The 22,677-nt window shown below is 48.2% G+C and overlaps 1 protein-coding gene across 1 annotated transcript in view; it reads left to right on the top strand.

The window, feature by feature from the left end:
* The window catches only part of LOC138580499 (protein spire homolog 1-like), a 1,163,133-nt gene that overhangs the window by 477,892 nt on the left and 662,564 nt on the right, over positions 1–22,677 (top strand). The window contains exon 7 of the mRNA XM_069651091.1: positions 14,192–14,266. Coding sequence (XP_069507192.1) covers positions 14,192–14,266 — 75 coding nt within the window. The remainder of the gene's footprint in view (positions 1–14,191; positions 14,267–22,677) is intronic.

Below are 22,677 nucleotides of genomic sequence, written 5' to 3'. Positions count from 1 at the left end.
CTTTTTCGTCCTAGGGGACAGCAATGGAGGGGGTGGTTCCTTTCGTTATTACTCCTCCTTTGGTAAAGCGAGAGGAGCTGGCAGTCAAAGAGGCCAGCGCAGGGGTACCAGAGGTGGACGACAGGGTACCCGTGGTGCCAAGGCCGCTCGGGCAGTTGCCTCTTTGCCCTCAGGTAACGCTGCAGCCGCTACCACTCAGTCATGAGGCCATGTCCCATGGTTCGCTGGTTGGGGGAAGGTTGGCGCAGCATGTTGTAGAGTGGCGTGCCATTACTTCAGATGTGTGGGTTCTGGAGATCATAACCCACGGCTACTGTCTTCCCTTTCGGCAGAGGCCTCCCGACAATCCACCAGGGAACCTCTTTGAAGAGTCCGGATCCGCTCCTTGCGCAGGAAATTCAAGCCCTGCTGGAGAAAGGCGCCATAGAACTGCTGCCTGCAGCGGAGAGGAACAAGGGATGGTATTCCCCTTATTTTTTGATTTCGAAGAAAGACGGGGGATTGAGACCCATCATGGACTTGCGCGGTTTGAACAAACTCCTCAGAAAGGACAAGTTCAAGATGGTTACTCTCTCTCAAGTCCTCCAGGCCCTTCAGCTTCAGGACTGGTTGGTGTCTCTCGACCTCAAGGATGCTTACTTCCATGTGCCGATCCATCCCAAGCACAAGAAGTACCTGAGGTTCGCGGTTGGCGACTCGCACTTTCAGTTTCGGGTCCTGCCGTTCGGATTGACCTCCGCCCCAAGGGTTTTCACCAAGCTCATGGTGGTGGTGGCAGCGCATCTCAGGCAAGGGGGGATTCACGTCTACCCCTACCTGGACGATTGGTTGATCAGGGCGCGCTCTCCCGAGCAGGTCCTGGATCATCTGTCAGTCACCTGCCACTCCCTTCACAGGCTGGGCTTCTCCCTCAATTTAAAGAAGTCCCATTTGATGCCAACACAGCGGCTCCAGTACATCGGAGCAGTGCTCGACACTTCCCTGGGGCAGTGTTTTCCTCCCCAGGTGAGGGCTCTTCACATTCAGCAGATTGTGCACAAGTTTCAGCATGCCCAGACGCTCCCAGCATTCGTGTTCTTGAGGTTGCTCGGCCTCATGGCATCCTGCATTCTTCTGGTGCCAGAGGCTCGCCTGCGGATGAGGCCTGCAGTGGGCACTCAAGATGCAATGGTCGCAGTCCTCCGGCAGGATATCGGACCGGGTTCAGGTGCCGTCCTTGGTTGCCCAGGACCTTCTGTGGTGGGCCGTCGAAGGCAACTTGATGAAGGGGGCTCCGTTTTGGCTTCCCTGGCCGGAGGTGAAGATCGTGACGGATGCATCCCTCTCGGGATGGGGAGCTCATGCCAACGAGCTGACAGTCAGCGGTCGTTGGTCTCCGTCTGAGTCCAGACTCCATATCAATCTGTTGGAGCTGAGGGCCGTCAGGCTAGCCCTGAAGGCTTTTCTGCCGACTGTGCGAGGAAAGAATGTACTGATCCTGACAGACAACACAGTGGCCATGCACTACCTCAACAAAAAGGTGGGGGCAGGGTCACTTCCTCTGTGCAGGGAGGCGATGCAGCTCGAGTTCTGGGCCATCCAGCAGGAAGTTTCGATCTTGGCAGTTCATCTGGCCTGAGACGAAAACGTGACGGCGGACGCTCTGAGCAGGCAGAGCATGATCTCTCACGAGTGGGAGTTGGCTCAGGAGATTCTCCTGGAGATCTTTGCCCCTTGGGGGACCCCTCAAGTGGATCTCTTCACCTCCAGTGTCAACTGGAAGTGCGAGAGGTTCTGCTCGCAGAAATTTCCTCCAAAAGGAGTCTTAGGAGACGCGTTCGTGGTGGAGTGGTCATTCCCACTGCTGTACAAGTTTCCTCCAGTCCCCGTCACCCCGCAAGTGCTGCGGAGGTTACAGAAGTTCAGTTCCCGGATGATCCTCATTGCTCCGGCGTGGGCTCGGAGGACATGGTACCAGGACTTTCTCGACTTGTCCATCTGCCCTCCACGTCGTCTTCCCTACCGAGATGATCTGCTCTCACGGGAGGGGGGTCGGGTTCTCCATTCAGAGGTCAGATCCCTTAACCTTCACGCTTGGCTTCTGAAAGGTTGAGGTATAAGGATTGGGACCTCCCTGAAGACGTGATGGAGGTGTCGCTCTCGGCCCAACGGCCAGCAACAAAGTCTCTGCACCAGTCGCAGAACTTACGGCAACGGTACAGAGTTCAGAATGTGAATCCTTTTGCATGTGACATCCCCATGGTTCTGTCCTTTTTACTTTCTTTGGCCCACAGGGGCTTGCAAGTGGGTACCATTAAAGGTTACCTGGCGGCGCTGTCCATCTTTAAGCACTCGTCTGAAGAGTGTTCCTACTTTCAAAAATTGTGAAATTAAAGGGATTTTAAAGGGCTCACTAATGTGTTCCCTCCGTCACCTTTCCTGGTGCCCGGTTGGGATTTGAACCTTGTTCTCAAGTTTCTAACGGGTGCTCCCTTTGAGCCTTTGCACTCTTGTCCTTTGAGACTGTTGACTCTTAAAACTGTGTTTTTAGTTGCGGTCACTTCCGCTTGCAGAGTGAGTTACAGGCACTTTCAGTTAAGCCTCCCTTCACTGTTTTCCATAAGGACAGGGTTGTCCTTAGAGTCCGTCCTTCCTTTCTTCCGGAGGTAGTGACGGAATTTCATTTGGCCCAGAAGGTTGTTCTTCCGGCATTCTATCCTCATCCGCATCCTGGTAAGGAAGAGGAGAGGCTCCATAGGCTTGATCCTAGGAGAGCTTTATGCTTTTGTTTCACGCATGTCCCGGGTCAGAGTGGATGATCAACTCTTTATTGGTTACGCTGGTAAGCGTTTGGGACAAGCTGTGACGAAACAGACTTTTTCTCGCTGGATTATTTTGGCCATCTCGGAGTGTTACCGCTTGGCGGGTAAGGACCCACCGGCCGGCTTGCGGGCCCATTCTACCAGGGGTATGGCTGCATCTACTGCCCTGCAGAGGGGTGTTCCTATTCGCAACATCTGTGATGCAGCCACCTGGGCTTCAGTACATACATTTGTACGTCACTATCCCCTCGATTCCATCCGAGGACAGGATCTGGTCTTTGGCAAGTCGGTCCTTTGCTCTGCTATTTGATTGTCAATTCTGTAATTTAATTCTAAATTCTTTCTCTCCTCCTTGCTCTGGTACTGCTTTGGGAGTCTGTCATAGATATGGAATACGTCGGAGGACCCAATCCCCTCGAAGAACAAGTTACTCTTACCTGGTAACGTTCTTTCAATGGGATGGTCCGACGACGTATTCCATATCGCTCCCTCCCTACCTTCCCCGCTGCAGAATTTCTTATGCGATTGCAGCTTACGTTCCGCAAGGCTTTGTGTCTGACTGGCAGTAGACTAATGTCACACGTTCTGGGGGAAAAACCTACAACTGAGGCTACGGGCGTCGGGCGTCCTACTTATCACATCGGATGACGTTGGAGGAGGTCCTCGACGACGGCGCATCGACGTCATCGACGCAGACGCCGAACAAAGTTTCCGAAGCAGCACAGCTGTGGTGATTACCTGTTATAGATATGGAATACGTCATTGGACCATCCCATCGAAAGAACGTTACCAGATAAGAGTAACTTGTTCTATGGGTCTTAAGGCAGGCAACGCTGCTCAAAGCCTTGTGATGGCTTGCCACTGAATTCCACGTCTGCTTATGGCCTCTAAAACAAAGCTCTGTGTCGAGTCCCGGTATATAGGCCCACTAAATGGGGAATATTTACATTCCGCACACCTAGCCCCCCATGGGTCGTTTGTATTGGTAGTCAAATGGCTAAAATAGATGTTACAGCTGGCGACATGCTAGTACCAGTAACTTTAGGTCCTCAATCTTTCAAATCGATTGTTTGAAGCACTTAACATGTTAAATGTTTGATATATTTGAACCACATTCAAAAGTAAATTCAATGGAAATATGTATGCTTGAAACACAACATGCCTCAGTGGCTAACACCATTGTATATGGTTAACCTGGAATATATTTTCCTTTGCATTATAGAATGGTTTATCAGCACCTGCCTTCTCATCTGTGTTCCCCTTCACGAACTCCATCTACATCATGCACTTTAGAGAAATAAATAATATACAAATAGTTTCTGGCAGCAGACTCATTTTTAAACTGTTAAGCTCCAGGCAGGAGGAGGTTGAGACTGTACACTGTTCTGCAAAGCTGTAGATTGATTTGTAACTGTGCTGATTTACCACAATTAACTTCACAAGTGAGCTGTGAATTAACTATGGTTGAATGTTATTTTCATTAATAAAACTCGGTGGCACGGGGTGGCAGGACACTGAGGGTTCCCAAGTGGGTTGAGCTCAAGATCTCTGGTGTGCCAGGAACTGAGAGATTCTGGACTGATAGTAAAAGCAGAGGGCAGAGGGCCAACAGAGCCGTTTGGTTACTGAATGTGGGAGCTGTGCATACAGCCTTCGTGACACTGGGACGACCAGTTCAGGTTGTAAGCAGCAGGAACATATTAATCAAAATAGGAAGTGATTTTCCTTGTGACCAAGTTGTGTGGGAAAATGTAACTTTGATTTGTGAGGTCTAGGGAGTCTGGGCTAGTGTTAGTTTAATCTCGAGTGAACATGTCAGACAGCCATGGATAGGTACTCCGCATGGCCCACTTGAAGAACCTTGGAGCAAAGGATGGGTTAGATGGTCAGCTTGGAGACTGCTGAGGGTGGAGATTAAGGAGCCACTGAAGGGAGTGGGGCAAGAGGTCGGTGCTGAGGAGAGTTCGGGTGCAGGGCACATGGGCCATGGCCTCAGAGCTTCTTCAACCCTGGTCACTTCAGTTTTCTGGGTGAGGCTGAGGCTGGAGGCTTGGGGGTAGGGAGAGGGGCGAAGTCAGTGGGGAGCTCCAGAAATGGCCCCGAACAAAGTACATGTAAGTTTGCATTTCAAGCTGTATGTGGCGGGTGCGAGCTTGGAGTTCCACATTATCACAGACCAAAAGGCACAGATTACTGATAGAGGCTAGAATAAAGATGGATGGATCGTTTGCGTAAACCTTTCTCAGCTGTCAGTTTGCAATTTGGATGGTGGACATGGTGGGTGTGGAGCCTCATCACTGAGCCTTCCATCAGCCTGTCATGTCGAGAGTTAGCACATGGTCCTTTTGATGTGTAATTACTTATCCCTCAAACTCCTCGTTCTTGTGCCAGGCCTTAAGGGGATCATCGAAGTATACTTTCTGTAAGGGGTTTGGTTGTGATGGATTCTCTACAGTCCAGTGGACAACTCATGGCCACCCCTAGGCCAAGTCATCATCAGTTATTAGATGCATGGTACATCATTGGCTCTCAGACTATAAGGCCCTTTGTTATATATGGCCCTCTACAATTGGTTGGCACACTCGTGCCGTTCCGGAACATTGGGCTCACTAGCAGAACGTAAGCTCATACCCCAGGTGTCAGGAGGTGGGATGGACTGTGCCTACCCTTCCAATTAGCCCATCATCTCTTCACCCATGACTTCCGCCATGAAGATTCTTTGAATTTGGCCTTGCAAAGTATCCCTGCCTCTGAGAACATAAGGGAGTATGGGCACGCTTATCATAGCTATGCACTGCTTGCCCAATTTCCATTTCCATCCTTGGCTCACGTCACAGGAGACCGCAATTCTGCCCATTTTTCAGCATTTAATTGTCTCAAATGAATAAAACGTGGCACTCGTGGTGTTCTTTCTTTGCACCTTAACAAGGGAGGCTTCATTGGCTCACGTTCGCTGTTCAAGGATAGATAACCAGTTCTTTGGCAGCTCCAGTCTGGACACCAACAACCCTTGTCAATTCTTCCATGCTCCGAGCTAATTCTCTGCTCCGACACAGCTTTCAGCCCTTCTCTTCATGGGTTTTAACTTATTAAAATTGACACCTATGTCGCTTCTATATAAAGGTGGCTTTGCATGCAGTCTGTTCACTATGTATAGCTAGCTTCTATGATCACTTAGTCTACTTGTGTTACTGCATCTGTACAGTTATTGAACAATTGGCATTTTCTGCAGTGCTCTTTACACGTACAATCTTTGTCTTGCAAATGAAAGTCTACTCAATCCTTTACTTCGTCGTCAGTTTCTATAAGGTCCATACATTCTCTTCAGCCTGTCTTCTCAGTGCATCACACTCCTTTCTTGTGACATCACAAACTTTGTTTTTCATATTCCTTCGGGGATCTCCAAGAGTGTCCTCTCTTCGGGAATACATCTGACAGTGATTTCTTAATGCATACCTTTTCTCGAAGATTCAACGCGGAATAGTCACAATCGATGGTGTCCAACATGGCACGATTTCTAGTTTCCAGCGCATGAGTGGGGGGGGAGTGGGACTTCCTACAGGGGCACTTGGCTGCTCCTCTACAATGGTAATAGTACATATTGGGTCATTTGCAGCACATAAGTGTGCTGTTTAGGATACAACATGCCTGAAGATGGAGCAAAATTTACATATATGGAAAAACCTTCCAGAAGGCGATTTTTATTTTTTTGTTTTTTACATGCCTCGGTTGCCCGTGCAATTGGTGATCTCTGGTTTTCATAGTGATGATGTGGCACTAACTGCTGACTGATCTGAGGTGAACAGAGCCTCTTCATGGTTCAGGAACTCTCACACCAGCAGTTCATTTATGTAAAGGGCTTTGTTCACACCCTGCTTTTTGCTTTGCAAGGCCCCCTTTCAATTTATGGCCGTTGTCACGTATCCTTATGAGTAGTACATATATATGAAATCAGATGGGGATTGCAAAGCTGTTTCTATGCCCCTTTTATTGTAAAGCAGAGTGTGCATCACTAAATTGAGGAGACGGCTGCTCATTAATTGAACTTTATAGCTGTAGCCGATGGAAGTACTGGGAGCTATAGGGCCTGAGGACAGCAAGGCTGCTGATCGAGATTTCAGGCCCCATAACTCCCAGTAAATCCCGAGGGCATGGTCTATAAAGCTACTGTGTCCCTTTTTTATAATACAAAAAAGGCATCCTGCCTGGCGTGGTTGTGGGGAACTGGCTTGTTCCCAGCAACCACTTAGAGGAGGGAAGTGGGGCAGGGCTTAGAAAAAGCCAGGCTGCATTTGCCAAGTAGAGCCTGGTGAAGACTGGGGGTCGGATGGGGCTTGGAAGTCCCACCCCCCTTCCACCTATATGCTGGAAACCAGAAATCGTGGGGAAGGAGGGTGGGTTTTTTGCGTGCCAGGGCTTCGTCTGTCAAGTGCTGCTTGGAGGTGAGCGACGCTGGCAGGGGGCCTCTGCTTCCCCACCCTGAACAGGTAAACTGGGTGGGTAGGGTGATTTAGGTTTCCCGGGCTGCACCTGTCGTTGCGGAGGTGAGCCGAACTGGCTGTATAGCTGTCAGCGGAGCGTCACACTGAGATAAGGCTGCATGGCATGGCTCTTAGCATGGTGATCCCTCATCATGGGAGAGCTGTGCTGAGGGCCCTTGCTGCTGTCAGCGTGAAGTTCCGTGAGGAGCTAGCTTGTGCTTATTCATGCAGCGCTGGCAGCACGGCTGTCGGTGGGGCGGTCCCATGATGAGGGGGCACTGCGCTGACAGCAATGCCACCAGCGAATCTGGGCCAATGGCAAGGCCTTCCCTAATAGGGTAATTTCAGGCTATATGGATTTTAAGACCCATACTGGCTCATATAGCCCAGAAATTGATCAATCGGGGGGGGGGGGGGGGGTGGGAGCCACATCGCTCCCCCGGCACATAATGAGAAATGTATGTCCAAGCCGTAATGAGTCCTGTCCAAAGGTGTCCTCTGCTCCACACGTTCTGAGGACTGTCGTGAGCACCACAGTAAGCTAGGTGGCAGGTTGGTGAGACCTATGAAGGAGCTACCCCCTTTGAAACCTGAGAAAATAAAGGACAGGCCTGACGGGGATTGTTTTTTTTTTTTGCGAGACGGGTTCCAGAGGAAGACCCAGACTTGCTGCTGCTCCTGGCTTTTGCAAGGGCCGAGGTAGGGAATAACACCAAAATCCCATATGGTTGGATACCGTATTGCAGAGCCCTTATTTGGGGCCCTGCCCTTGCATTGTGGCTCCACACAATGTCCGAGACTCAACAGGATTTCCTGCCCTTTCACCAGAAAGCTGAAGGCAGGATTTCCCCGACAGGAAAGACAGCCAGCAGAAAGAAAGGTGGACCGAGATGGAGAACACGGTGCGTAAAGATATCTACTGCTCATGAGTTACAGACCGCTCTTTGAGTGCACTTTATTGAGATCGTCTAAATGCAACTGTGGCGTGTAGTTGCCTCCTGTATTATGTGGTATATAGAACATGACTATTTTAATATTCACGATTGGCAATCATTTGGGGAAGTGTAGGCATTGTTCTATGCGCCCTAACCTTCTCATTAACTGCAGATAATTCACAGCTCTTACATTATAGCTGCATATGCACTTATACAACTCGGCGGGGAGGCAGGCCGGGGTGGTTTATGCCAGAAAAGTGACTTCTGCCCCTCTTTGAATCCCCCATTCCATCCTGTCTAAAGGTGTTCCCAACCTCTTCAGTTGGAGCGGGATGCTCCTTGCTTGCAAGCATGCGTTCTGAATAACAATACAGTGAAGTACATTGAACGGAGCTGACTTGGCCATCCTAAGCCCCTGGTTGTTTGACTTGGCATGCTCTAATAGGGACACACACCACTTTTGTACAGAAACTAAGTAAAGTGATGCCGCCTTAAGCATTTGCCCCCTGTCACCTCAAATGTGGATAATTTGCTGAAATATGTGAAGCCAATCCAGTCCCTGCAGATTTGCTCCTGCCGGCTTTTCTTTCTCCATCGCAGCCGTTGGTGAATTGATTTCAGAGCTATTGAGGATTCCTGTGGTGAGCCAGAGTGTCCTGCAGTGGAGGAAGAAAATCTGACGTGATAAGCAGATGGCTCTGTCTGCATGCCTTGCCCTCCTCGCTGTTCTTCCCCGGCATAGCTTGGCTTTTGCACTCACACTCGTCCACCCATGCAGAACTGACTGCTTTCAGAGCAGAACGGGAGAAAAAGCTTTACATGCCAAGTAGTGTATTTGTATTTAAACTCCATCCAAGTGCTTCAAACACTTGAATTACCAATATATATATTAACATTAGCGGTATCTGAGAAACGCAGTGTTAAGTAAAATGTGGTCAGTCTAATATGTTTGAGCCGCTATGAAGGGTGAAAAAAGTGCAGATTTGGTCCCAGGAGAGTGAATCGTCATAAACTAGGTTTAACCCCTTGCCTGCCAGGTGTTAGGCAGAATCATATGCAGTACCCTTTGGGAACACCACACACAATTACGACTACAAGTGTAAGTGCAATTTCACCTTTGGTACAAGCCTGTACTACACAGTAAAGTGGTAGCGATGGCTGAGCAGCCAGACTTACCTCAAGAGTAAAGTGAGCAGCACAAGAGGTTACACAAAGGACAACAATTATTATGGATCGAACACTGATTCAAGGTTTCTGAGTAAAAGAATATACCTTTATTTACACCATCATGTATAAAACATTTCACTATCATAAAGCAGCAGTAAATCACAGTCTCAATATACTACAACACCCAATCAATGCTGGACAAGTTAAGCTCAAAATGAAGTGTGAGCAGAATGGCACTCCAGTAAAAGACCAGGTTATTCAAAATCAACAGCACTAACAAGTTATAGGCAGGGCAATCTAGTAAAGGCTTCTACAACTAGGATTCAAGTCAATCGGTCTGGGCCAATGTTAATGGTTCAGAATCTTTGCAGAGGATCACACAGTTCAAAGTAGTTCGCGGTTAAGTCTTTGCCAAGAGTTCAAAACGAAGTTGGTCGGAAGAAAGTTTATTCAAAGGAGACGAGAAGGACAAGCCCTCAGAGGCGAAAAATTTCAAGCACTTTCACCACGGTCGGATGGAAAGAACGACTGTATTTGCGCAGTACCTTAAATGGAGAAGAATGCTGTAGCTCAAGCAGTTGTTCCTGGAGCTTCTGTTGTGGGGACAAGGACGGCTGGAGGGTCCTGCACTGCCCAGGGAAGAAGCCAGCAGAGGGGCAAAACGACGAATAAAAGGTGCGCTCTTTAAAACCCAAACTGGTTCTCTTCCCACTGGCTATCCGATCTACTGCAGCGATGCACAGCAAATTTGAACAAGAGAGGGAGGCTGGCGTTTGGTGTTTGGCGAGCTGCTTGGTCCCACCAAGCTCAAGTGAATAAGATTCCTTGCAGATCTTCTGTCATCTCAGGTTCGGCGATTCGAACCTGCAGCAGGGCTTCACCTGGATGTCCAGTATTTGCAGCAGTAGTCTTCCTTCAGCTTCTTTGGTTCTCTCGATGCAGTGGTGACTCTGCCTTCCAGTCCCAGAGACAGGATTTTTATGCACCAAATCCCCCACTCACACAGCCTGGCTGTTAATCCCACAGCAGGGTGGCTGTCCTGCAGGACAGCCACCTAGCCAATCAAACTAGAGTGACTTGGGTCTTCAAGGAGACCCTGTGCAGGGGGCCTCAAACAGCCCTCTCAAATCCTGTCCACCCAGACACTCGGGCACCTAAGGAGGGCTTATGTGCAGAAGCCCGCCAAAGGACAGCTAACAAAGGAACCAAACCTGGTTTGGCGTGCAGAGTAAAATACTAGAAAAACCTTTACAAAAAGATATGGCAAAATAACTCGACCGGAACCAAGTTAAAGTAAACGTGGATTACCTGGTTTGAGTTTGAGGCTACCACCATAGCCTCTAACGGTACCAAGGCTATTTTCATAGTCTGCAGTAGAATAAAAATGGTACATACCACTGCCTGCTAGGGAGAATTCTCCAGAATGGCTAATTTCTCTTCCCTATTGAGTCCCTCAACAGCTTTGCTGGATTTCTAGGATTTATTTTTTTCACCTGCTAAGAGTGAGTCTTTTTTCCCCACTCTTACATGTTTTTGCTGTAGTGTACATTTTGTGCTCATGGACTATGGAGTCTCGCCTACTCCATAGGCATCATCTTTTTACTGTGTGTCACACAGCACCTTTAGTGCAGTGACACAGGGTTGTCTTTTTCAGACTTCCCACTCTAAAACTCCATATTCTGGGACTGACTACTGTCTCCCAGAACATGTAAAGTTGCCATTGACTTTACTAATCTTTTTAAATTTACAGACCCAGTACAAACCATCTTCCATAGAGTACTGGAAGGGTTAATAGTTATCCCTTTTTATCTGTTTCTCATGGAACATTATTTCATTTCCCTTTCTCTAAGATTTGGCTGGTGGCAGTGGTATCTACCATTTTTATTCTACCACGAGCTATGAAAATAGCCTTGGTAACGTTGGAGGCTATGGTGGTAGCCTCAAAGTTTAACCTGCTGGACCCCTTTTTTAATTTTATTTGGTTCAAGTCGGGTTTATTCGCCTTTCTTTTTGTAAAGGTCGTTCTCGTGTTTTACTCTGCACCCCAAACCATGTTTGGTTCCTTTGTTCGCCGTCCTTTGGGTGGACATGATGTGAGGGAGGGGTTTGAGGCCCCCTGCACAGGGTCTCTTTGGAGACCCAAGTCCCACTCCATTTTGATTGGCTATGTGGCTGTCCTACCAGGACAGCCATCCTGCTGTGTGATTGACAGCCAGGCTGTGTAAATGGGGGGGTGGGGGGGGGGGACTGCTTAAAAACAGGTCTCTGGGACTTGAAAGGCAGAGTCTCCACTGGAACAAGAGAACCAAAGAGGAGCTGAAGGAAAACGATTGCTGCAACTACTGGACATCCCGGTGAAGCCCTGCTGCAGGTCCAAATCGCCTGAAACTTCGATGACAGAGGAGATCCGCAATGAGTCTTCTCCCCTTGAGCCTGGTGGGACCAACCAGCTCACAAAGCCCTTGGACCTCCTCTTCAGCCTGGTCGAATTTGCTGTGCTACAGGAAACCAGATAGCCAGTGAGAGAGTCCATTTGTGCTTTTAAGGAGCGTACCTTTTATTCGACGCTTTGCTCTGCTGCTGGCTTCTTCCCTGGGCAGTGCAGGACCATCCAGTCTTCCTCCTTCTTGTCATCATGATCGTTGCTTCAGGAACCATGAGCCTGCAGGACCTGCCAGGAACAACCGCCTCAGCTACAGCATTCTTCTTCATTTAAGGTACTGTGCAAATCCGTTCCGTCCGCCCGCAGTGAAAGTGCTTGAAATCTTTCTCCTCTCCGAAAGCTTGTCCCTTCTCTTCTCTTTTGAATAACTTTTCCTTTGACCAACTTTGTTTTGAACTCTTGGCAAAGACTTAACCGCGAACTACTCTGAACTGTGTGATCCTCTGCAAAGACTCTGAACCATTAACATTGTCCCAGGCCCATTGATTTAAATCCTAGTTGTAATAAGCCTTTTCTAGATTGCCCTGCTATTACTTGTTGGTGTTGTTGATTTTTGATAACCTTGTCCTTTCCCTCCCTTTTAAATTGCTGGAGTGCCATTTTGCTCACACTTCATTTTGAGCTTAACTTGTCCAGAATTGATTGGGTGTTGTGTAGTGTATTACGATTGTGATGTTCTGCTGCTTTATATTAGTGAACTGGTTTATAACTGATGGTGTAAATAAATGTATATTCTTTTACTCAGAAACCTTGAATCAGTGTTTGTTTGAACCATAGCAATTACTGTCATTTGTGTAACTTCTGATACTGCACACTTTACTCTTGAGATAAGTCTGGCTGCTCAGCCATCGCTACCACTTTACTGTGTAGTACAGGCTTGTACCAAAGGCGAATTTGTACTTACACTTGTAGTCTTAATTGTGTGTGGTGTTCCAAAGGGGTACTGCATATGATTCTGCCTAACGCTGCCACCAGCCAAATCTTCGAGAAAGGGGACCATAACAATGTTCCATGAGAATCAGACAAAGGGAATGACTATTAACCCTTCCAGTACTCTATTGGAAGATGGCGTGTACTGGGTCTGTAAATTTAAAGACTATTAAAGTCAATGGTAACTTTGCATGTTCTGGGAGACAGTAGTCAGTCCCAAAAAATTGAGTTTAAAGTGGGAAGTCTGAAAAGAGAACCCTGTGTCACTGCACTAAAGGTGCTGGGTGACGCACAATAAAAAGTTGATGCCTATGGGGTGGGTGAGACTCCATAGTCCATGAGCAGAGAAATGTACAACACACAGCAAAACACATGTAAGAATGGGGAAAAAGGCTCACACTGTTACCAGGCGGAGAAATGAAACCCTAGAAATCCAGCAAAGCTGCTGAGGGACTCAACAGGTAAGGGAAATTAACCATTCTGGAGAATTCTCCCTAACACTAGGCTATTATGCAAGTCTATGCAAAAAGGACTAGCATACTCGTTTTAAGAGATTATGGCTTTGTTTATTTTGGTGCTACATTCTAACATGCTTGAAGTTCTCTCAGGAGGGAATCACACCAAACCATGTGCAGCATGTTGCCAGGCTATGAAAAAAAAGCTGAGCCTGGACTAATTGAAGCCCCTACTGAAGTAGGATTACACTCTAAAGTAAGATAGAAGAAAACAGAATTAAACCTGAACAGCAAACTTAATGATGAACCGATACTGTGGTTCCGTATGGATTAACCAGATGACGTTTTCACATCAATTTGACTGCAACGCCTTTACAAAGCACCTTAGTACGAAACACAGGCCACTTGTCCTTCTTTTGTGACAAAATATGCAATTTTTTTGTGACCATGCACCGTTTGTAATTAAAACATGCAATTTGTTGCACAATGTATATGGACATACATTAATCTAAAGCAATATGGTTTTTTGCGTTTATATTGTCTTGCATTGAAATTTTAAGAATCTTTGTAATATATATTCTTTCCATATATTTCGAGGTAAAATAAGTGAGCTTATTGAATCATTATTGGATATGCATGTTCTCGCAACAGCTTCAAAAGTATGTGGCACACAGACTAATTTGTTTATCTTTTTCCTGTACCTTTTTTTAATGAAGAGGTTTGGCAGGCTTTCCTATTATCGTGCAGCCTATACCTGAATAACCAATCTTGTGCGATTTGGTTATGGTCTTGTTTGGGGAAGCGTAGATACCTAGACATGCACATTTGCCTACATATAGGTTGGGTTCATTTTGTTCAACAATCTATATTCTTGCTCTTCCAACTCCCACACCCCCACCTCATCGATGCATAACCTGATTTTGTTTTGCCTGCAAAGCGGTTTAAAAAGAAATGGCCACCTAATTGTTTTTTTCCTCAGGTCACCATCTCCAACAGAAGAAGCCTTCATGCGTCTTTTCTGGATTTCATCTGCTCGCGTCCTGTTCTGAAACCGGTAGGTTGTCCATCGTTCCTGTGAAAACCACTACTTTGTCTGTGGGGAGCAAATGTATCCTGTATCCTGTATTTGGTATTTTGGAAACAATCTCACCCCTTATTCATAGCAGCCGACTCTCTCTTTCCTAGATCCCATCTTAGTTTCTAGATGTCTGCCCAGTTAAGCAGAGAGGTGCTCAAGTACCAATTATTAATGGGATAGCGATGCCAACTAGACCCTGTTTCCATGCTGTAATGTATGAATGAGTTTGTCAGTAGCTCAAACCTAGTTGAGGAGCAATGGGGCGCTGTACAGAGAAGAGTAGTGATGTTTGGGGATCTGTGGGGTGTAAGGGAGCTAAAGGGGTCCAGTGTGGAGGGCTGTCGCATTCATCAGTCGCCATAAGAGGTGTTCTATGTATGGCAGTGCATTTCATGAAATGAAGTGCCAGAGAGGGTCTAGTCTGATCACCAGTGGCAGTAATTTATTCCTTATTCTTGGAGCATAGTAGAATGGTTTTCTTTTCTTCCATTTCGTGAATTGTAGTCTGGCCACCCACCCCCGACTATGCACTCCATATAGTGTTTTCTCCATGTCCATTGTAAAGCATTGGTTATGTTTTTAGAAAGGTTTGGCTATCTTCCCTTGCTTGCCCTGTAGGCCTTCCAATCAGTTCTTGTGATTTAGCAATTTTGGCCATAATTTCTGGCCCAGTTGTAAGGGTGTGGTGCCAAAATGCTGATTCGCCCAACAAAATATGAATCCTTGCTTCACCCGCCCAGCAGTGCTGCTTATTTTATTCCGAACCGTCTCCAGCAGCAGACATGCTTGAAAGCATTGCTTGCTCACAATGCATTGCCATTCTCGGCTTATCGCTTTCGCTCGTCTGCTCAGCAGGGCCGGTGTAAGGAATTTTGCCACCATAGGCAACCTGTCAGATTGGCGCCCCACACTCTGGGTCCTCGATTGGATCAAGACTCAAGTTAATTTAAGAGATTTATATTTCACCCTGGCCGGGAGAGTGGCGCGACCCCACCCACACTACCCTCCCCTGCCCTCTCCCCCCCCCTCCCCCCCCTAGGCTCCCAGACTTCAGCCCTGGAATTTAAAGAGACAATCAAACCAGCCCAAGAAAAGCATACTCAACTCCACTATGTCACATAAAGAAGTAACAGGTTTCAGGGAACCTCCCAGCCTCATCTCAGGTGTCCTGAACTGACCAATAGTAAAGCAGTGACCACAAGACTGGCTCAAGTATGAAAACTATCCAGCAAGTACAAGGACTATGAAAGGTGCTCTATAGACAAAGACTTGAGACTACTTTGCAGTGAAGGATGTAAGTGGCAGCAGACATGCTTGCACGGATCAGGGACAGGGGAAAGGGGTGTTCTGCACCACCGCATACATTCTTCCAATTGTTTGATCCGCCATTTAACATTGTGTTCAAAGTCTAACAAACAATAAAGCTTTGCTAGTTGCTACCAGTACTGAGGCAACTGCCCTTCTTTTGTGTCAGCTTCTGGACAGACAATTGTCTACGGCACCCTCTCACATGGCATGCTATATTCCATGCACACGCACGTACACATTAATTCTCTCACACAGAGACACTCTCTCACTCTCCCTTCCAAACACACATGGCACTCAATAAACCTGCACAACCTTTTTTTCTTTTAATCTTGCCCCATCACGCGCCAATGGTGTATAAAAGGCATGCTGGATTTTTGTAACCTACTTATCCTCACCTGCTGCTGGACGATGCCTAAATCTCTGATGGGGAATGTTGCGTTAGCTAATGCTGCACAATGGTGGGCGAGTAACAAGACCTGCAAAACGATATCTATATGAACAGAATGCCTGACCACTCTTTGTCTAGCGACAGTTGTAAAGTGTAGCATATATAGACCGCCCTCTAAAGCCAATCATATGCACAGGTGAAAGAAAAGCTTAGGTGGTGAGGATAGGGTCCCACATGCCTTTCCAAAGGTATGCAACTGTCAGTGGGTGCATTTCCATTGCAGACTCCTCATTGAGCAAGATACACGGGAACCTGCACTCAACATCAGCCGAAGTGTAAACCAGCCGAGTGACAGTTACAACCCCAGCTGCCAATGCCAGTTACACAGAAAGGCCATACATGTTGACAGCCTTGATTGGGCATGCTGTAGGGAAGTTGAGCCCCAACAGCGAGAAGACTCATTTACATAGGGGCAAAAGCAGAGGAAATACTTCGTCAGACATAGAAGGCATGTGGGGGATAGAGCGAAAGGAGGATGAACGTACAAGGGTTAACAACACCCTCATATTCACCCGATCAGAGATAGGAGGCCAATGTAAATAACTCCATGGTGCTGCACTTTTTTTCAATGAAACTAAAATGCTTTCTGGGGTTTTGGACTTGGTTAATGGCAACTGGACGTAAGCAGCACCAAATAGGCTTGAAATGAGCACTGAGCCTACAATCCACAAACTTGCATCAGCTCCAATTTGCTCTTCCTTTACTCTATCGAAGTTTGGCTATTGCCGAGACAGAGGCAGAACAATTACAAAACAATAGGGCACCTCATCTGCCTGTGTGTCGGAGTACCCCCACCAACAGCAGCAGGCTGCAGCTAGTGCAGGGCCGGCCATGGACGGTCTAGAAGAATATTTGCACAAGCCTCACAAGGGCATGTGCAGTGCTAATACATGGGGGCATCCTCAGGTCCTGCACGCAGCACAGTGCCACACCCGACCCTCACAGTACCTGCTGCGCTGCCTGCTGCAGCAGACAGTGCTGAAAGTGATGCCTTCAAGTAGTCGAGACGACTCAAGAGAATAATAAATGTATGTATACGAAAAATGTATAAGTGGTTGTTGCCTTCATCAGCATTTGCCACAACATTTTCACATTATAGGCAAATGCCTAACCTTGCCTAGTGGTAGCACTGGCCCTGCGGCACAGGCTAGGCTAACGTACTGCAAGAGGTTGTGCTAACCAGATTCTGTGTAGGATTATAGCATGCAATGCTCACTGTCCCGTCAGTTGCCACAATTACTCCTAAATTTTGTTACCTCACTTCGCAGTAATGGTTCTCCCACAGGGTTAGAAATAAGCCCAGCAAGAGATTAGTGTTCCTCTCACACTGCAGTTCTGTTATGTAATTGTTATACTCCTATGTCCCGTCCCCTTTCCTCCATACTTATGGGACATTCCATCCTGTGCGACGGGACCGGAGCACTTTGTAAAAAGCATCACATTTTTCAAAAATGTGTCCTTCTGTTTTTATGCGGGGTACTGTAGGCGACCGTAATCCCGCCCTCCTTAGCTCTGCCCAGCGCATCACCAATCAATCCTTTTCTCCGCACTTTCAGGACTGGACACACTTGCATCTTCGGAAGATTTCTTTCCTTCCATTGTCCTTCTCTTCTGCTCCGGTTTAGCGGTCGAGTAGTAGTCCGTCTATGCCGTTTCGGTTAGATTTTCCCATTTGTTGTTCCTGCGAAGGACGTTTCGCTAGGACAGATCCCCATCCTTTGTTTTAGAGTGTTTGGGTCCGGATCATCGGTGGGACTCCTGCTTCTACTGCGATTCCCTTTCGGTCCTGGCTCTTCAACGTCGTCTGGAACGGTGGGAGGAAATGTTTCAGCCTGTTCCTCCTCTGCATTTTCAGAGTTTTATCAACGAGAAGAGGAGACGCCCAGTGAGTTCTTTAGTTTTTAGGGGTTTTCCCATTCCGGGAGGGGCTTTAAAAGCAGTCACTGGGGTTTCCCCTGAGGTGCCTTCGAGGCATAAGAAGTACCAGAGTTTTCTCTGAGGGCCTCCGTAGGGGCCTACTCACACCGGATTGCAATCCAAGGCCCCTGCTGTGGGGGGCTATTCAACGGCCCATTTCTACTGTGGCAGTGCGTACCGGAGCTTGCTTTGAGGGCTCCTTGTCTGGAGCATCCTGAGGCCTCTATTGAGGTTTTCTGTACCAAACCAAGGTTCGAGGCCCCTCGTGAGGGTGCTGTTACCGGACTCTGGTCCGTGGTTCCTCTATTGGAGGCTAAGGTGACAGACAGAACTGAGGCCTGTTTAAGGTCTTGTCGGTGTGGTGGGTTCCTCATCGGTCCTGTGCTAGTGGGTATACCGGTTCTGTTGAGAGGGCACAGAGTGAGGTCGTTGACCATAATTCCTCTGTTACCGGCGTTGCCAAGGTTTCTCTTTCAGAGGCTAATTTGGCTACTAGCGTCAGACACACTAGGCTGCACAGTACTGGCTCTGCCGAGGTTCCTTGTGTAAAGGGTAAAGTCAAGACCCCTGACCGGTCTGTGGAGATCTCTGCCTCACTCAAACATGTGACGCAGTGCTCCTCAGGCGTTGACAAAATGGCACCCGTTCCAGCGCAAGTTGCGACGGCCATTTTGGACTCTTCCCTTACACCTACACCATCGGCGTTTGGTTTTCTGGTGCCGTTTCATCCAGTTTATGACTGGAACGCTCGGATGGCATTACAACACTCGGTCTCGCTCCCTGCGGCGTCTGCGCCATTGATCTACGTCAACCCGGCTGGTGAGGGCCCCTCTGCAACCCTCTCCTTTGTGGTCCTGGAGCTATTCCGCTCATGAGAGGCTTCCTCCTGCCACAGTGTCTAAGACTTCGGCAGAGGATGCCGTCTTCGGAAAATTTCAGAAGCTAATGCATTCCGACCCCATGAAGGAATATTTCAGAGGTCTTTTTAAGGAAATCTGCCCTCCAAGGCCCGGTTCCGTTCTGACGGTTCCCGTCACAGCACTGGTTGTTCCAGCAGCTGTCCCACCGCTACCAGTTGGTCCGCCTCCGCCACCCTTGTCTCCAGAGTCTTCGGCAGAGCCAGACATGACGCAGGTTGATCCGGACGTGTTGATGACAAGCAAGGGGCTCGGGATGGCGATGACCAGCCCCGCACTGTTAGGGCGTTCTATGACCCGGTATTGGTCATGACTCTTCTGGATGTTCCAGTAGCTGAGGCACCCCCTCTGCAGGAAGGGGTGCTTTCAGGGGCGTTCACATTGTCTTCTCAGCAGCGCACCAGCTTGTTCTTTCAGAAGGACGTTTTGGCCAAGGTCTGCAAAGTCTGGGATAAGCCACACTCTGGACTGCATGTTAACAAAAAGATTTACGCTCTTTATAGGCTTCACACTTCGGAGGAGGTAGCCTTAGCGTCTTGCCCGCTTCCTTCCTCCACAGTGGTGGTGGCCGCTACGCTTCAATCCAGACCGGCTTCAGCATAATCTACAGCGGCGGCTTGGGTTCTGGCCAAAGAGGACAAGCTTCTTGACTCTTTGGGAAGGAAGATCTTTGCTAATTCGGCTCTGCAGTTGCGGCAGGCAAATGCAGAGCTCATTTTAGCGGGGACAAATATGAAAATGTGGAAAGGTCGGTCGGAATTTGAGGAGTTCATTGATGCGAACAAGCTGGATGATTTTAAGGACGGCTTGTCCGATGCCAGAGTCCTGCCGCAGGATATGCTTGAGGCTGCAGCGCACTATGTCAACACCTCGGCTCAGCGCCTCATGATTGGCATGGACACGTCTCATCAGGCTTGGCTTCACGCCCCCGTTTTCCAAGGAGGTGCAGGATAAAGTTCTGGACCTGCCCTTTGACGGCAAATAACTGTTCCATTCGTCAGCGGACGTAGAGCTGACTAAAACAAAGGACAGCACTCAGACGGCTAAGTCGTTGCCCGTTCTGGTAAAGCCACCTTTTAGGGCTCAGAACGCCTTTGCAGCCTCGGCCTTCCTCTGGTTTTCGGGGGTTTCTAAATCAGAAAACATGAAGAGTTGATCCACCAGCTGGAAATTCCCGCCGGCGTCTGCAGCAAGGTTGTTTTTTCTCTCGGTCCTTGGCCGCCTCCTCAGGATCTGGGGGTCCCACCTCTGAGAAACCCGCTAAATGAGGGTTTTTGGCGCTTGCACGAGACCCCGGTGGGAGGGTGCATTGCGTCTCACTGGGAGGCGTGGCAGACAATCACCGAGGACCATGGCACCTGGCTTCAATTTTATTTTTATAGGTATCACTTCGTACAATAACCCTACATCATGGGAGCCTGAAGTCCAAATCTCTGGTAGGACCCTTTCCATGTCTTTCTCAAATATTGTGGGCGGCACATTGACGATAGCCATGAGTGAATTGTGTATTTCCCTGTATTGGATCATAATGTCACATGGTATACTTATTTCCATTGTTATTGCCCGATCTCTCTCACGGTCAGTGACCAAATTCTTCATCCATTAAATCGCGCAACATTATGTTTGGATCTATGCATAGCACTGTTCTCCAGTCGCATCCATGTGTGTCTAGTCCTATCACTGCTATACATTTGCTTGAGACCTGTATCCCTTCTAGATCAATATACAAAAGGGTTCCTGGCACAAGGTCTGTATTTACAATTGGACGAAAGATAAAGTCTGAGGGTATCCTTCATTCCTTTGTTATTTCTGGCACCACTCGAGCTAACACTCTGATGCCGTAAATGAACATGTCCATGTCAATGGGCACCCCTCTTACTGCAACTTCGTTTGTCATAGCGCTGATCATCAACATTGCTTGTACGGGGCAGACTCCTGTGGTTGAGCACACTATCCCCCGTTCAGTAAAGGAGATCGTTGTATTTAACTTACTCAACCGGTCCCTTTCCAGCGAATTTATTGGCGCGTCTTCATGGTACAGTAAGGGTGCACGCACTGTTTTTCCCCTTACTGTTATGTCAAGGTCTTTAGCGTTTCCAAATTTCTTCCGAGAGTGGAAGCCGCCCTTCCATGACGCATGATTTTTCCGCTCCTGAGTCTACCATGAAGATAAACTGCTTGTTGCCTATCTCTGCTCCCACTAGTGGTTTCTCTACTGCATGTAGGGTAGTGGATAGTACTGGACACGCAAGCGCTCTCTGTGGCTGTCCTAATGGCGTATGTCTCAGTTTCTGGCACTGAGAAAACATTATCCCCTACTACCGCTGCGCCACGAAAAGGTGCAGGTGCACCATTAGCAGATGTCGCAAAAATGTTATTGTTTGCATTCCCTACTGTTTTTTGTCTGGCCATAGGTAGTTGTACCCCCCCCCCTCTGTTGCTGCTGCTGCTGGGGTGGCTGTCTTTGTAGCATTTGGGGTTCATTGTAATATTGTTAATTTTGTCCGCCCCCTCCCATAGGTAACCCATAGGGACTATCTGGGTGTGGATGTCCGTATTGCTGTTCATTTCCCATAGGGGCTGTCCTTGAAAGTAACCCACAGGTCGCATTCTGTAGTCTCTTGAACAGTGCCCCCACTTTCCGCAGTTCCAACATGACCCTTGCGGTCCTCTCATCCCAGGCCCACCAAATCCTCTGTTTCCCATTCCTCCGAATCCCCCTCTTGGCCCCCTGTACCCACCTCGTCCTCTTGTTGGTCTTTCTTGCCACTGGGGCCCTCCGTATTGTTGTTCTCCATCCCACTGTTCCTGTCCACCTGCAGCCCATGTTGCCGTCATTCTGGCTGGTGCGTTTCCTGCTCCGCCATCCCATTCACTGCTCCTATCAGTTGATGTTGCCACGTTCAGCGGTGCGACCTTCACTATCTTATTCTGCACTAACTTTGCTTCGTCGTCCAACCTTTTCTGTGCTATCTCCTTTTCTTTCTTTGATCCTCCTACAATGGTGTACAATTATGCTTTGAATCTCAGGCCAGCCCTTGGTTTCTATCCCAGCTATTTTATCCAAGGCCTTCTGTACCTCCTTTGGGAGCCCTTTTTTAATTATGCAATAGAACAAGGCGGTGGACTGATCCCACGCCATACCCATTTCACTTCTCCACAGGTCTTGCACCCAGAGGATAATTTGCGTAGGCTCCTCCTCCTCTCCCATCATGCACTGCACCACTAGGTGTAAATCTGGAATGTCTGGAAACGTTCTCCAAATGCATCCCATTCTTGTGTTCTAAAGTTATTGAATGGCGATCCATCATGGCGGTCACAACTCATTGTCACTCCTGGGAACCCTGCCTTCATCCACACTGCGTCTGCTTGGTCACCAACAACGACACCAACAAACTTTTCACATCCGCTATTGCTAACGGGACTCCGGCTGTGTTCTTCTTGAATGCATGTAGCCATTTCCCCGCCCTGCCCGAAAGTGGGGGGAGAAGTTTCAACAAGTTGTTCTTATCCATTTGGGCCCACGGAATGTAGTGCGGCCTCCCTGCCCCTTTATGTATCGGTGGCATTTGCAGTTTGTGTTTTCTTCCTGTCTTGCTTACTGTTCCCTTCTTTGTCTTACTCACCAACATATTTCCCACTCGTTGTCTTTACCTCCCTTGTCACCTTGGTGATGCCCTTTCATCTACCTCGTCGAATGGGAATGGCAGCGGAGATCCCACCGCTGCTACCCCTTCATATTCATCCAAATCGCTCCACACCTCTTCTATTTCCTCTTCTTGTTCCCCCTCTTCTTG

The sequence above is a fragment of the Ambystoma mexicanum genome, chromosome 3p (assembly GCF_040938575.1).
Source record: "Ambystoma mexicanum isolate Mex_15411 chromosome 3p, UKY_AmexF1_1, whole genome shotgun sequence".
Taxonomy (NCBI): domain Eukaryota; kingdom Metazoa; phylum Chordata; class Amphibia; order Caudata; family Ambystomatidae; genus Ambystoma; species Ambystoma mexicanum.
The sequence above is the reverse complement of the archived record's forward strand: the minus strand, read 5'-3'. Positions and strand labels throughout refer to the sequence as shown.